This window comes from Carcharhinus amblyrhynchos, chromosome 10, assembly GCF_965287045.1.
Source record: "Carcharhinus amblyrhynchos chromosome 10, sCarAmb.v2.hapA, whole genome shotgun sequence".
NCBI classification, from domain to species: Eukaryota; Metazoa; Chordata; class Chondrichthyes; order Carcharhiniformes; family Carcharhinidae; genus Carcharhinus; species Carcharhinus amblyrhynchos.
Genome location: NC_137333.1, coordinates 9,829,611 through 9,843,228, shown reverse-complemented (window position 1 = coordinate 9,843,228; position 13,618 = coordinate 9,829,611). Strand labels below are relative to the sequence as shown.

The 13,618-nt window shown below is 44.2% G+C and overlaps 1 protein-coding gene across 2 annotated transcripts in view; it reads left to right on the top strand.

Moving 5' to 3' along the window:
• LOC145349531 (Krueppel-like factor 12) overlaps window positions 1-13,618 on the top strand; it is a 240,681-nt gene that overhangs the window by 98,706 nt on the left and 128,357 nt on the right. For both annotated transcript variants that reach the window (XM_080198109.1, XM_080198107.1), the window contains exon 2: window positions 12,031-12,129. In XM_080198109.1, the coding sequence (XP_080054235.1) occupies window positions 12,064-12,129 (66 nt within the window). In that variant the 5' untranslated portion in view covers window positions 12,031-12,063. The remainder of the gene's footprint in view (window positions 1-12,030; window positions 12,130-13,618) is intronic.

The window sequence follows — 13,618 nt, the reverse complement described above, 5'->3', positions numbered from 1 at the left end:
TGAACTGTCCCCAACAGCTTTCTGTGGTGGGGAATTCCACAGGTTCACAACTTCCTGAGGAAGAAGCTCTTCCTCATCTCAGTTCTGAATGGCTGATGTAAGAAAGGATATAAATGCTTTGGAAGCAGTTCAGTGAGGGTCCACTTGACTGATACCTGGGATGGAGGTGCATGGGGAAAGATTGAACAGGTTGTGTCTGAATCCATTGGGAGTTCTGAAGAATGAAAGGAGACCTTATTGAGACATGCAAAACCCTGAGGAGACTTGCCAAAGTTGTTGCTGAAAAGATATTTCCCCTGCTGGGAGAGCACACACAGTTTGAAAATTAGGGATCTCCCATTCATGCCTGAGGAGAGTTTCTTCTCTCAGCGGGTTGTTAGTCTTTGGAACTCTCTTCCCCAGAATATGATGGAGGCAGGGTCATTGGGATTTTCCAGGCCTCTGGGGGAAGTTTTCCCACAATGGATTTGCACATGGCAGACGCAGCAAGCTATTGGCCACTGGTGGGATCTTCTAGTCCCAAAAAAGTCGATGAGCTTTTACGTTGATTGCCCACCTCACTGCCAGGGAATGCACTTTGAGGAGTCAACTTTGGTGGGATCGGAAGATCCACAGATGGGAGGCCTGGAAAATCCCATCCATTGACTATTTTTAAGGCAGAGGTAGATAGATACTTGACCATCAAGGGAGCCAAAGGATATTTTATATATATATACCAGTGCAGAAGAAGGCCATTCGGCTATCAAGTCTGCACTGACTCTCTGACAGTGTATCTTAAAAGTATTTATTTGTCACAAGTAAGGTTTACATTAACACTGCAATGAAGTTACTGTGAAATTCCCCTAGTCGCCAACAGTCCGGCACCTCTCCGGGTCAATGCACCTAGCCAGCGTGTCTTTCGGACTCTGGGAAGAAACGGGAGCACCCAGAGGAAACCCTCACAGACATGGGGAGAATGTGCAAACTCCACACAGACAGTGACCCAAGCTGGGAATCGAACTCGGGTCCCTGGCGCTGTGAAGCAGCAGTACTAACTACTGTGCCCCAGGCCCTCTCCCTGTCAGCCTCTTTTTTTAACATTTACCATGGCTAACCCATCGAGACTACACATCTTGGGACACTAAGTGGCAATTTACCATGGCCAATCACTTAAGTTGGGGTAGGTGGGAATAGGGTTGAGGCCACAATCAGATCAACAATGATCTTATTGAATGACAGAGTAGTCCCAAGAGGCCAAATGACCTACTCCTGCTCCAGATTTGAATGTTATGATAAACTTATCTTGAGGTAATTATACCCTCCTCGTATTCACCACACCCAGAGCAAGTTTTGTATTTGTACAGGTCATGCACATCATCTTTTTTCCGTATTAGTGCTCCTGCAGTGAATGATTAACCGGAGTCTACTCGATGTACAAATACATTAATAACCAAAGCAGATTTTGTGTGCCGAGTACCCATTAGCAGATGCTGGCCACCCTCCAAAGCCTCACCCAACTGTTCATTTTCCATATGAGGGGTGTAGCTGGTGAATGCAGGCGGGCACCCCCTCGTGCATTTCATAGCTTAGCTCCTCAATCCGGTCAATCCCTGGACGCACACCCTTTTCAGTAGAGCTCGGGAGGGTGCGGAGACAGATACTCGCTGTTGAACCAGCAGCTCCCAGCCCAGGCGGTGGTGAGGAGTATTGAAAAGGGCACAGAAATCAGGCAAAAAGGTTCTGCAGTGACAGATACCATGATGGGTAGCAGAGAATTCACACCTCAGCAAACCTTTCCTCTTCTGATGTCTACCTTGCTGTTTTTACCCTTATAAATTCACTATAATAATATAAACTATATTTTCACAATAATATCTAACTTTATTCTCAATACCCAATGGAAGTGACAGTCTAATAACGTACCAAAATCTGTTTGTTTTCTCCCATTCCATAAGCAAGTGTGTGTACCAACAACCTAGCAAAAGTCTCAGAAATAAAGAGTTAAAGTAATTATCCAAATGTATTCCCTGATGATGAAAACCATACAATTTCCATAATCATTTAATGCTCTGAAAATTAAATCGGAAAGTTAATTAATATTGCAGCAAATGTGCCTTAATGCCACAGCTGCAATATAAACATCATTCTACTCGAGAGGACTGTTCAGTGGAGTAATGAAGATGGGAGGAAAATTAACACGGAAGGAGGGAATTTTCAAGCCTCCGTCACAACCGGAAGATTCTGCCAACAGGAAGGTCGGAAAATAGCAGTGGCCCAGTGATTAGCACTGCTGCCTCACAGCGCCAGGGACCTGGGTTTGCTTCCTGGCTTGGGTCACTGTCTGTGCGGAGTCTGCACCTTCTCCCCATGTTTGCATGGGTTTCCTCCAGCTGCTCCAGTTTCCATCTAAAGTCCAAACGATGGTTAGGTGCATTGGCCATGCTAAATTCTCCCTCAGTGTATCCGAACAGGCGCCGGAGTGTGGCGACTGGGGGATTTTCACAGTAACTCCATTGCAATGTTAATGTAAGCCTGGTTTGTGACACTAATAAATAAACTTCTAAAAAAAAATTAAGCTTAAAACTTAATTTGGAGTCAGTTCATTCAACTTATCTGTTCATTCAAACAAATGCTATTTCTACTCGTTTGGTTGGGCTAATCTGAATTACTGCAATACATTTTTAAATAAGTAGTAATTAATACATTTTATACCAGTACCAAAATTGCTCTGGGTTAATAGTGATCCTCATTGCTTAACAGAGTCAGTTATAATCTTTTATTATGCTGGAGAATCATTAACCCTGCACCAACCCCCTCCACTCACCTGAGATACTCTTTGAGCCAGTGCTGTTTGACGTCATCGCCCTTTGACTTTCTAGGTTTCTGGGGTGCACAACAAGCTTTACGTTTCTGCCGTACCGATCCAACTTCGTGATTTAACAAAAGAAATCAATGGAAACAGAAAGAATATTGACATTAAAAATGACTGAAAGAATTGGGAGAAACAATGATGGAAGGCATTAGAGAAAGAAAAAAATGAAAGAGTTTAAAGGGAGGGTTATGAACATGATCCAACATAGACTCTCAGAATCTCCACAGTGCAGAAGGAGTCCATTTGGCAGATCGAGCCTGCAAGGACTCTTCCACAGAGCGTTCACCTAGGCCTAATCCCCAGAATCTCACATATTTCCCCAGTTAATTCCCCTAACCACTTAGGTCCTTGGACACTAAGGGCGGGATTTTACGACCTCGCTTAGGCGAGATTTTAAAATCCTGCCTGAGGCCAGTGGAGATTTCCGTTGTGTGGATCTCATCCGCCCCAATCCCGGGGCAGGCATGGTGGTAAAATTCTGGTCTCTGGGCCAATTTAGCACGGCCAATCCACCTAACCTGCACACCTTTGGAATGTGGGAGGAAACCAACATAGGCACGGGGAGAATGTGCAGACTCTGCACAAGAAGTCACCCAAGGCCGGAATTGAACCGGGGTCCCTGGCATTGTGAGGTAGCAGTGTTTGCCACTGTGCTGCCCTATAGAAGAATATATATTCATTCGTGGAACATGGGCTTCACTGGCTGGCCAGCATTTATTGTCCATCCTTAGTTGCCCGAGGGCAGTTGAAAGTCAACCACATTGCTGGGATCTGGAGTTGCATGTAGGCCAGACCAGGTAAAGATGGCAAATTTCCTTCCCTCAAGGACATTAGTGAACAAGAAGGCTTTTCCGACAATCAGCAATGATCATCTGTAGATTTTTAATTCCAGATATTTTGTTTTTATTATTTAATTCAAATTCCACTATGTGCCCTGGCAGGATTTAAAGCCAGATCCCCAGAGCATTAGCTGATTTTCTGGATTAATAGTCAATAGATAATACCACTTAGTCCATTGCCTCCCCAATAGTCAATAAAAATATCTTTATTACAGAGTTTGTCACCCATTAATATGGTAGTTGGATATATTTCTGTGGCATTAGATGCCTGTCATCTAGGGAGATGAAATGGTTTCTATTAATTTGACCAAAATGAGCACAAAACCCATTCCACTTTTGGCATGGCTATGTGTCAGAAAAGTGGAGGCAACTTTCTGCTCCTTCACACTTGCCTCAGCACAGTGGTTAACATTGCTACATCACAACACCAGGAACCCTGGTTCAATTCCGGCCTTGGGTGACTTCTTGTGTGGAGTTTGCACATTCTCCCCATGTCTACATGGGTTTCCTCCCATTCCTCTTTTGGCATGGCTATGTGTCAGAAAAGTGGAGGCAACTTTCTGCTCTTTTACACTTGCCTCTCATCCAGCACAGCCTATGTTTGCACAGTTAAGATTAGAACTTAACAGGGGATGACACTAGCTACCTCAATACCTTAAAATTCCTGTTTTCATACTCAACTGTGCTGCTCAGGTAGGAACGGAGGTGACATTCAGATTGTGCCATCTTCTGAAAAACAAAATTTCTTTGCCAAATGTACAGTTCCTGGCGATGGGATGACAAACCAGCAAAGACATTGAAAATCGACAATACTTGTCGACTTAGCAACCTCCCTGATGACTGATGGACCACTGTTTTGAGTTGTTAACATCAGCAAAATTGACTACTTGGCTATTGTTGAATCTTGTCCCGCAACACTGGTCTATCAAGGAGCATTTGTTTTAATCTGAGTTTAACCTTAGAGGCTAAGGTTCAGATATTTGAGAAAGCTAAGCTGCAGATAATACTGTATCATAATTGTCCCCCCCCACTTGCATGCCCCCAGCAGTATATAAATAAAAGCCACACATGAATACAGAATGATGTTCCCCTTCTACATGGATAGCATTTTTTTCTTAAATTGAACCAGGGTTCCTGGCGCTGTAAGGTAGCAGTGCTAACCACTGTGCCACCAGCAAGTCTTTCAGACTGTGGGAGGAAACTGGAACACCTGTGGGAAGAAACCCACACAGGCATGGGGAGAAGGTGCAGACGCCACACAGACAGTGACCCAAGCTGGGAATTGAACCCAGGTCCCTGGCGCTGTGAGATGGTAGTGCTTGATGGGCCAAATGGCCTCCTTCTGCACTGTAGGGATTCTATGATTCTAAACCAGAATAGAAGACTTAATTTCCTTTCCTAGGGCCCTAAAATTGTTGCCTAAGTATGTCACATAGCTACACCAATGTCACAACAGTTTCTTCATGACATCAAAGATTCCTGGTGCTAATGTTCCCAAGAACCATTGTTGTTTTGTGGTTTCAGCACCTCAAAACAATTTTAAAATCTTGAATTGCTTTCAGTTTGGCGTTTAAAACAAAATTGAAGAACAGCAATAACCTGTGTCATCAATAACCTATGAGCCATACCCTTACCTTTTTTATACTTTACCATTTGGAGTATAAATCAAGGGCAAGATTTTATGGTCAGAATAACTGGTTATTAGTGTTCATCATTATTACCGAGCAAATTGGACAGCAACTTCTAGCATCTGCCAGCTTGCAGATGAACACACATATCTGGGGGATGATTTTTCTCTGACCCTCTATAAGCTTTGCAGCCGAGGTACCTCTGCAAAAGATTCCACATGAAAATACACAAAAGTTGTGAAATTACTGAACTTGGCCACGAGATATTCACTAAGCAAACCAGATATACTCATGGGGAGAGGAGATACTTTTGCCTGATTGATAGCTTTATGATGTTAGAATAAGCTATTTATCTGTGATCTCTTTTGCCAGTGGCTCAATGTTTATTTGCAGAAGATAAAGAGGTGTCAGTTGCTTATCGCTTCTATTGCTGTTTTGTTTGGTCGACACAGGATTGTGGCAACAGCAGTTTTTCTTAAAGAAAATTGGTAGGGCAGCCGTATAATGAACAGCAAGTTCCATTCATTAGCTGCTGATCTAAAAATCTAAGCCATTTTGAAACCAATTCATTCCACAGTGCTGTATCCTGATGAGCACAAGATTAAAATAAATGAAACCCAATAATGACAAAAAAGAGTTACCCATAGTTTACTTTTTGGAAGACAATGCAATGATAATGAAATTAGTTTCAATTTGTGTGTACAGTTTTACATTCACGCGTGGTCAACTGGATTAGCCAATTCACTGAACTTCCATTTGCCCCGACAGTCCCTTCATTGTTCATCTAATTATGGCCTATTAGTTTACTACACAGGAACCTTCAATCGAAAACGTTCCTAAATTGCCAGCAGTTGTCCCGCTGTTGTGAATGCACGTTTATTGGTTTCAGTTAATGTACCTGTTAGCTTTACGGAGAGTATCAGTTATTCTTGCAAGGTTGTAATGGGAGTTGTAATTGTTGGGGCTTGTAATTAAAGGGTAGAATTCTGAAGCCTCTGCTTAAGGAGACCAGCTGGATATATGAAGGAAAAGAAGCATATAAATCCAAACTGGAAAGCTGAAGGCAGATTTGAAAATATGGCAGGTTAACATTGATTGAGGTGGCACCCTTTACATTTTGAGGCTATTTTTCCTGAATATGTGCCTGTGATTCACTATTATTGGTGGTTCATAAGGTTGGAAAAGAAGGGTCCGGGGATATCTGTGTCTTGGTACTGGGCGGTATCGAGTGGCAGCATTGTATTATAAATGAGCTGTCATGCTTCTTAATGACTATTCTAATTCGTGTTGGTTTTGGGAATTGTCTCAGTGTGCGTGAATTGTTCTTAGGCTTGCAGCAAGGGATAGCAGTGCTGCGAAATGAAAGGCTTTCCAGATTCTGCGATCCAGTGTAAGAATCAAAAAAAATAGCCAAGCGAGATTCAGAATAGATCCTTTTCAGCTCCACTGCAGAGCAAGAGGACCTGCTGTCCCATATTTTAAGAGACTCTCCCTTGTTTTGAATGTGTCCCTTATGTCTAGGGCAGCCTAAGGGAGATTGTAGGAAGTCTCACAACACCATGTTAAAGTCCAACAGGTTCATTTGGAATCACGAGCTTTCACAGAGCGCTGCTCCTTCATCAGGTAAGTAGCAGTGTTCCAAAAGCTCATGATTCCAGATAAACCTGTTGGACTTTAACCTGATATCATGAGACTTCTTACTGTGCCCACCCCAGTCCAACGCCGGCGTCTCCACATTAAGGAGATTGAGCGTGGTAACCCCCTCCTGCTGCCTTTGCCATTACTTGTTCTGTGAGCTGTGCATTGTGGCGCCATCCAGCCCCTGCCCAGAGGCCCCCACCTTGGCCACTACCATCAGCCCACCCGCTCTTATGATCGCGACCTCACCACACTCTTGTGATGAAAGCAGCAGCCCACTTGCTCCTTCCCCACTTCGCCATCCACCCCCACTTTCCCCCGCCAACCTCCACCAATCCCTGGCCCAAGATCCAAGTTTCCCTGCCGCAGAGGAGTATCCGGGACTGCGGATTAATGCCAGTTGTTTCCAAGAGCAGTCATCCTGTGCCGTTGCCAATTGAGTGTCAGTTTGTGCGCTAGCTTTAATACTTTAAATTATTCGCTGTTAAAATTTTGAGATTTGAACACTTGAATCTCCAGGGAAAGGAGCTGATTAAAACCATGGCTTCATGATTACAAACTTCTGTTTTATCAAAACAAGTTAGACGTTACTCAAGCTTGGAAAAGCTGCCGGGGACTCGCTGCCATTGATCGTAGTGTGCCCTCGCCTTGTGTTAATGTCAAGGGTTTTTTGTGAACCAACTAAATGAGTTCGCTGGCATTGCTTCTCAGAATTAAAGGTTGGACTGGTTGTCTCCCAGAATGAGAGTAGAGACTGCAAAGGATGGGTGGAAGACCTGCCTTTGTGCTCAGGTTCTTTTTAAAGTTATTTAATAAAAAGACTAAAACACAAAGTCCTCCTCGACCCAAACCTCACACGTTGCTCATGTCCCATTCATGCCAATCTATGCCAGTTCACACCCCACCCATCCTCCCATGACCCCTTATAGTCTCATGGCTCTCAGAACCACATGGCACTTCGTAGACCATATGTCAACTTAGTGCCAACACATGCCCCACCCACCATCCTTTACTGTTGTCCCTTACCTAGTCTCCTTTGGTTGTTCTTTGACAGTTTGATAGGTCTTTGAATTTTGCCAGTTCTTTGACAGCTTCAGCAGTTCTAATGAGTTAATGCACTTTTACGCATAACTATGTTTACTGTTAACAATCCCAAAAGGGTGCCATCTTTTTCTTAAAGGGTGCTGCACCTCTCCAAAAGGTGTCCTGAGATGCTATCCATGGGGGTATCTTACCTCTTCAAAGGAGTACGCTGACCATCCTAAATAATCCACCAAGTCCAGACCTCCTCTTACCTGTTCCAATCTTTACATTCCAGGTTTCACACTCCTAGCCTACCAAAAATCTCAGTTGGGAAATGCGATGTTGGTGGCAGGGGGTGGAAGTGGGTGGGTTGAGGGTGGAGCAGTGGGCTGGACTTCGAACTTCTGACCATTTCTGGGAGTCTTGCTATGAAGAATAGCTTCTTCTTGAGAAAACCTGGATCATTATCTGGTTTTGGGAGTCTTTTGAAAGGTCAGATCGAATGGCTTTACCAAAGCCCCTACATAATAACTCAGGTCCCACCTAGACTCCATGGTCCCTCATACCTCCACACCAAACTATGGTCCACCCACTCTCTATAGACCGTCATACCATCTATGCCAAGTCATGGAATTCCCATGTCCATTCATCCAATATACACTCTGTATAGAACCAATGAGTCCTACAGTAACAAATTCATCTGTGGAACTGCTTAAAAACACCCAATCATAATTTTCTTAAAAAAAATCTGCTGTTGCTAAATTGCTGTTGCTACAACCCTATATAAGTGCCCAACAAGCGGGCCTGTAAGTATCAATAAAGAAGCCAGAGGTACTTCACATCTCTTTATCTGGTACAAATAAACATTGAACCATTGACAAAAGAGATCACAGGAATAATAGCATAAATAGGCTCTGCATGTGTCATCAAAGTCAAATATTTTATGGGAGTCTGGGCTCTCGGCCAATATGTGGCGATGCCTACTCTCCAGAATCGTTTGCATTCTTGGACACGCGCATCTCTATCAAGGACGGTCAGTTCAGCACTTCACTGTACTGCAAGGCCACGGATAACCTCACAACTCTCCACTTCTTCTGCTTCCACCCTAAACACGTTAAAGAAGCCATCCCCTACGGGCAAGGATCTGCTCAGATGAGGAGAATCGCAATAGAGTCTACAGACACTGAAAGACACCCTCGTAAGAACAGGATGTGGCGCTCAACTCATCGATCGACACACATGAGGACGGCCTCAACCGGATCTTGGGTTCATGTCACACTATCTGTAAGCCCCTGCCTGGGCTTGCAAAATCTCACTTACTGTCCTGTCTGAAGACAATACACATCTCTTTAACCTGTGCTTAACCCTCTTTCCACTCACATTGTCCTTTAAGACTTGATTACCTGTAAAGACTCGCATTCCAACCATTACCTTGTAAATTGAGTTGTGTCTATATATGCCCTGTTTGTGAATACAGCTCCTCACTCATCTGGAGAAGGAGCCTGAGACTCCGAAAGCTTGTGCTACCAAATAAACCTGTTGGACTTTAACACGTGGTGTTGTGAGACTTCTTACTGCTCTCAGCCAAGCCCAGTACGTTTTCCAGCAAACATGGCTCACCATTGGCCAGAGGTAGGATCTTCCAGTCCCGCCAGTGTGTGGTTTTGTGTGCCCCTCACCCTTCGCCACAGGGGAATGCATTGCAGAAGCTCACCATCGGTGGTAGCAATTGTCAGTCAGCGTTTTAAATAAAGGACCTATCTTCAGAACGGAAGGATGATGGAAATGCATTGCAGTTTGACCAACTGAAAGGGGAGTGGGTGGGATGGCTAATGTGACTGGATGTCAAAGTAATTGTCCTCATCTGAAGTATGTGAAGCAAGTGTGTGATCTTTGGCTTGAACTCCATTTTCCTGCCTGTTTCACCTTGACTCCTTGAAAGATCAAAAACTGTGGGCGGGATTTTACGGCCTCGCCCAAGACCAGAAAATCCCGGCCGAGGTCAACCAACCTTCCCATTGTCTGCCCCTCACCCACTCCGATTCCTTGATGGGCGGAGTGGTAGAATTCCGATGAATCTGTCTATCCCAGCCCTAGATCTATTTACCACTAGAGCATCCACAACCCTTTGGGATATAGAATTCCAAAAATTCACAACCCTTTTGAGTGAAAGCATTTCTCCTCATCTCAATTCGAAATGGTTGACCCCTTTTCCTGAGACTGTGCCCTCCCTACCCTGTGTTTTAGATTCCCTGACCAGCGGAACCAATCTCTGAGTCTACCCTGCCAACCCTTTCAGAATCTTGCATTTTTCAATGCCATCTCCTCTCATTCTTCTAAACTCCAGAGAAGCCGAGGCCTAATTTACTCAGCCCCTCTGTATCGGGTTAATACATTATCCTTTCACTCATGGGACTCATGTTCTAATCTAATCCAGCCCAATGTGGTTAAAAGCTGAACTCCCTGTCTGCTTTACAAGGAAAGGAACCATTCGAGAATGTGCCACTTGAGATCTCTCTTGCCTCCTGGACAGAGATTATATTACCGGACTTGTAAACCAGAGGCCTGGATTAATAATTCAGAGAATGAGAGTTCAAACCTCAGTTTGAGAACTTAAATGCAGCAAAATTAAAAGGCTGGCATCAGTAAATGTGATCGTGCATTTGTTGGATTGCAGTTTAAAAGAAAACTGGTTTGCTCATGTCCTACAGGGAGAGAATCCTGTCATCTTTTATGGCCTAGTCTATGTGTGACACCAGTCCCATACCAATGTGCCTGGCTGCTCTCTCAACCACTCCATTGTATCAACATGGTAGTGGGCACTAAATGCCAACCTTGTTCATGGCATCCAGGCAGATTGAGGAGTAGGTGCTCTCCAACTGAGAGAAATTGTTTCTCTTGAATGGTTGGGCACATTTCAGTGGTCAATAAGTTATGTACAGTGATGGTTTATCATCAGTGTGTTGTTCACTCAGGCATTGTTCATTCACATCTGGCAAACTAATTAAAATCTTCCAGTTTTCATCAAAGTTTCTTCCTTCTTGCATTAGCTCGATGCACAAGTGTGCAGAGAAAACATTGACATGAGCGCACTCCATATGGTTGTAATTGGTGATATTCTGATTCTGTGGTGGGTGCCAGAAAACAGTGAACATTTCATAGCTGAAGTCCATTGAGAATGCTGGTGTGGAGGGTTGGGGAAGGGAAGGAAGTATTTGGTTATAATTCAGGTGCTGGAAAGGTGTTAAGAATGGAAAAAGTTGGGTTCTTCTGCGACATTTGTTTGCAAAAAAAAGTCTTGTTCAAAAGAAACACAGAAGTCAATATTGGATTGGGAAAAATCAGCAGAATGTATAAACTTGACTTTGATTATATAATCCCATAAGTGAGGCACTTCTGTCAGTGAAAAGCTATAAGTTACCGTCCTCTTCTCTCAATCATTTAAATGGTGAATTGATTGAGTTGTGAAACATTTGTTGTGGGAGAACAGTGAGGAGGGAAAAAACATCATCGCAGGCTTGTAACATTTTTTTCTAGCAGTTCATTAATCATACACTTCTCAAATCTCTTCCTCGCTCTGAACCGTTCCATTTCTGCAAGACATGGACATTTTTATGTGAGGCAGCTGCTTTCTCTTTGAGGAATGCCTCTGCAAGGGGGCTCAGTTGCATCCGTTCATCCTTCAATGTCTGTCTGTCAGTGGCGTCGCCTGAGGCATTTGTACTTCTCGTGTCTCTGGCTGGATTCTGAAATGGAGCTTTGCCTTTCGAACAAAGCAGGAGGGAGGGCAAGGTCCTCTTGGGTCGCTGCAGCAAGAGGCACAGCCACTAGGATGCCCGTGTCTGTGCACCAAGTTAACCTACTGACCCTGGCATAGCCAGTAGCAAACCCAGGAGTGCAGCAGTCGTTATAGTTCGAGTTGTATGCTTATAGAGAATGACACTTGACTTGGGCATTTCCAGTGGGGAGGTAGTCAGGGGGAGGACTGGTGGGAGGGAAGGAACTACAAAATGGCCCTCTCACACATGACTATTTTTAATTTCCTCTGCAGTATTCCGGCAGCCAAGACACCTTTGAGGACATAATGTTAATGCTTGATGGGATGCCGGCGGCTAGAGTCAAGCCAGAGCTTCTGGAATCTGAACGAGGGGTAAGTCGAGGCTTCCAGACAATTCCCTTTTCCCCGATAGCAGTAATTATTTCCAGACCTTTCCAAAGCCAGTCTGCTGAACCACAAAGTTCACATCCATCTTCCACCCACCCCCTCTGCCACTTCTGATGATGTGTAGTCTGAGACACAGAGAACATAAGAGTTACGCCAACATGATATCACCACACTCTACAGCTGAGAAAAATCTGCTAGTGTGGAGTATGTTTTAAATTGGCTGGAGTACAGATTTTCTTTCTTGCTTTCTTTTTCAAGATGTTTGTGTTCGGGACATCTCCCTCAGAACGGACCGAGGATTAACGTATCGAGAAGTCTGTGCAGCTGGCTCACTTGAAAGTGTCACATTCTTTCACACTTGCGCCTGATTTATTAAAATGTGTTTATTAAACATTTTAAAAAATGAATATTAAGTGAACATGGAAGCTATGATGAAAGAAAGTGCAGGCTGTAAACCAGTAATTTCCTGCTGCTCTCATTGAGAATCGAGCTAGCAATTAATATCGACAGTTGCCAATCTGCAAACTTTATTGAGAATCATAGAGCCTTACGGTGCAGAAGGAGGCCATTTGGCCCATCGAGCCTGCACCAACCACAATCCCACCCAGGCCCCATCCTTGTAACGCCACAGATTTACCTTCCTAATCCCCCTGACACTCAAGGACAATTTAGCACAGCCAATCCACCTAACCCGCAAATTTTTGGACTGTGGGAGGAAACTGGAGCACCAGGAAACACAGGGAGAATGTGCAAACTCCGCCCATACTGTGACCCAAGGTCGGAATTGAACCTGGGTCCCTAGCATTGTGAGGCAGCACTGTACCACCGGCAGTTAGTTTCTTCCATCAATTCTAGTCTCTTGCATATCCCCAGCATGGGTTGCACTACCATTGGAAACTGAGTCTACATCAGCCAAGGCTCTAAGTCTGGGAATTCCCTTTCGAAGCCTATCTGCCTCACTTAACTCTTTTTGTCCTTTAAGGAAATGGTTAGAGCCACTTCTCTAGTTAGGCTTTTGGTGACTCATCCTAATGCAGCTCAGTGGCAAATTTTATATCACAATTGCTCCTGTGTATCGCTTTGGAATGTTTTACTATGTTAAACACCCTATATTAATGCAAGTTGGCACATTTAACAGTAGTGTCTAGTTTAAAAGTATATTTATTAGTGTCACAGGTAGCCTTATGTTAACATTGCAAAGAAGTTGCTGTGAAAATCCCCAAGTCGCTACACACTCTGGCACCTGTTTGGGTACACTGAGAGAGAATTTAGCACGGCCAATGCACCTAACCAGCACGTCTTTCAGATTGTGGGAGGAAACTGGAGAACCCAGAGGAAACATATGGGGAAAACATGCAGACTCCACACAGACAGTGACCCAAGCCAGGAATCGAACCCAGGTCCTTGATGTTGTGAGGCAACAGCGCTAACCACTGTGCCACTGTGACACCCGACCATCAATGATTGGACCATG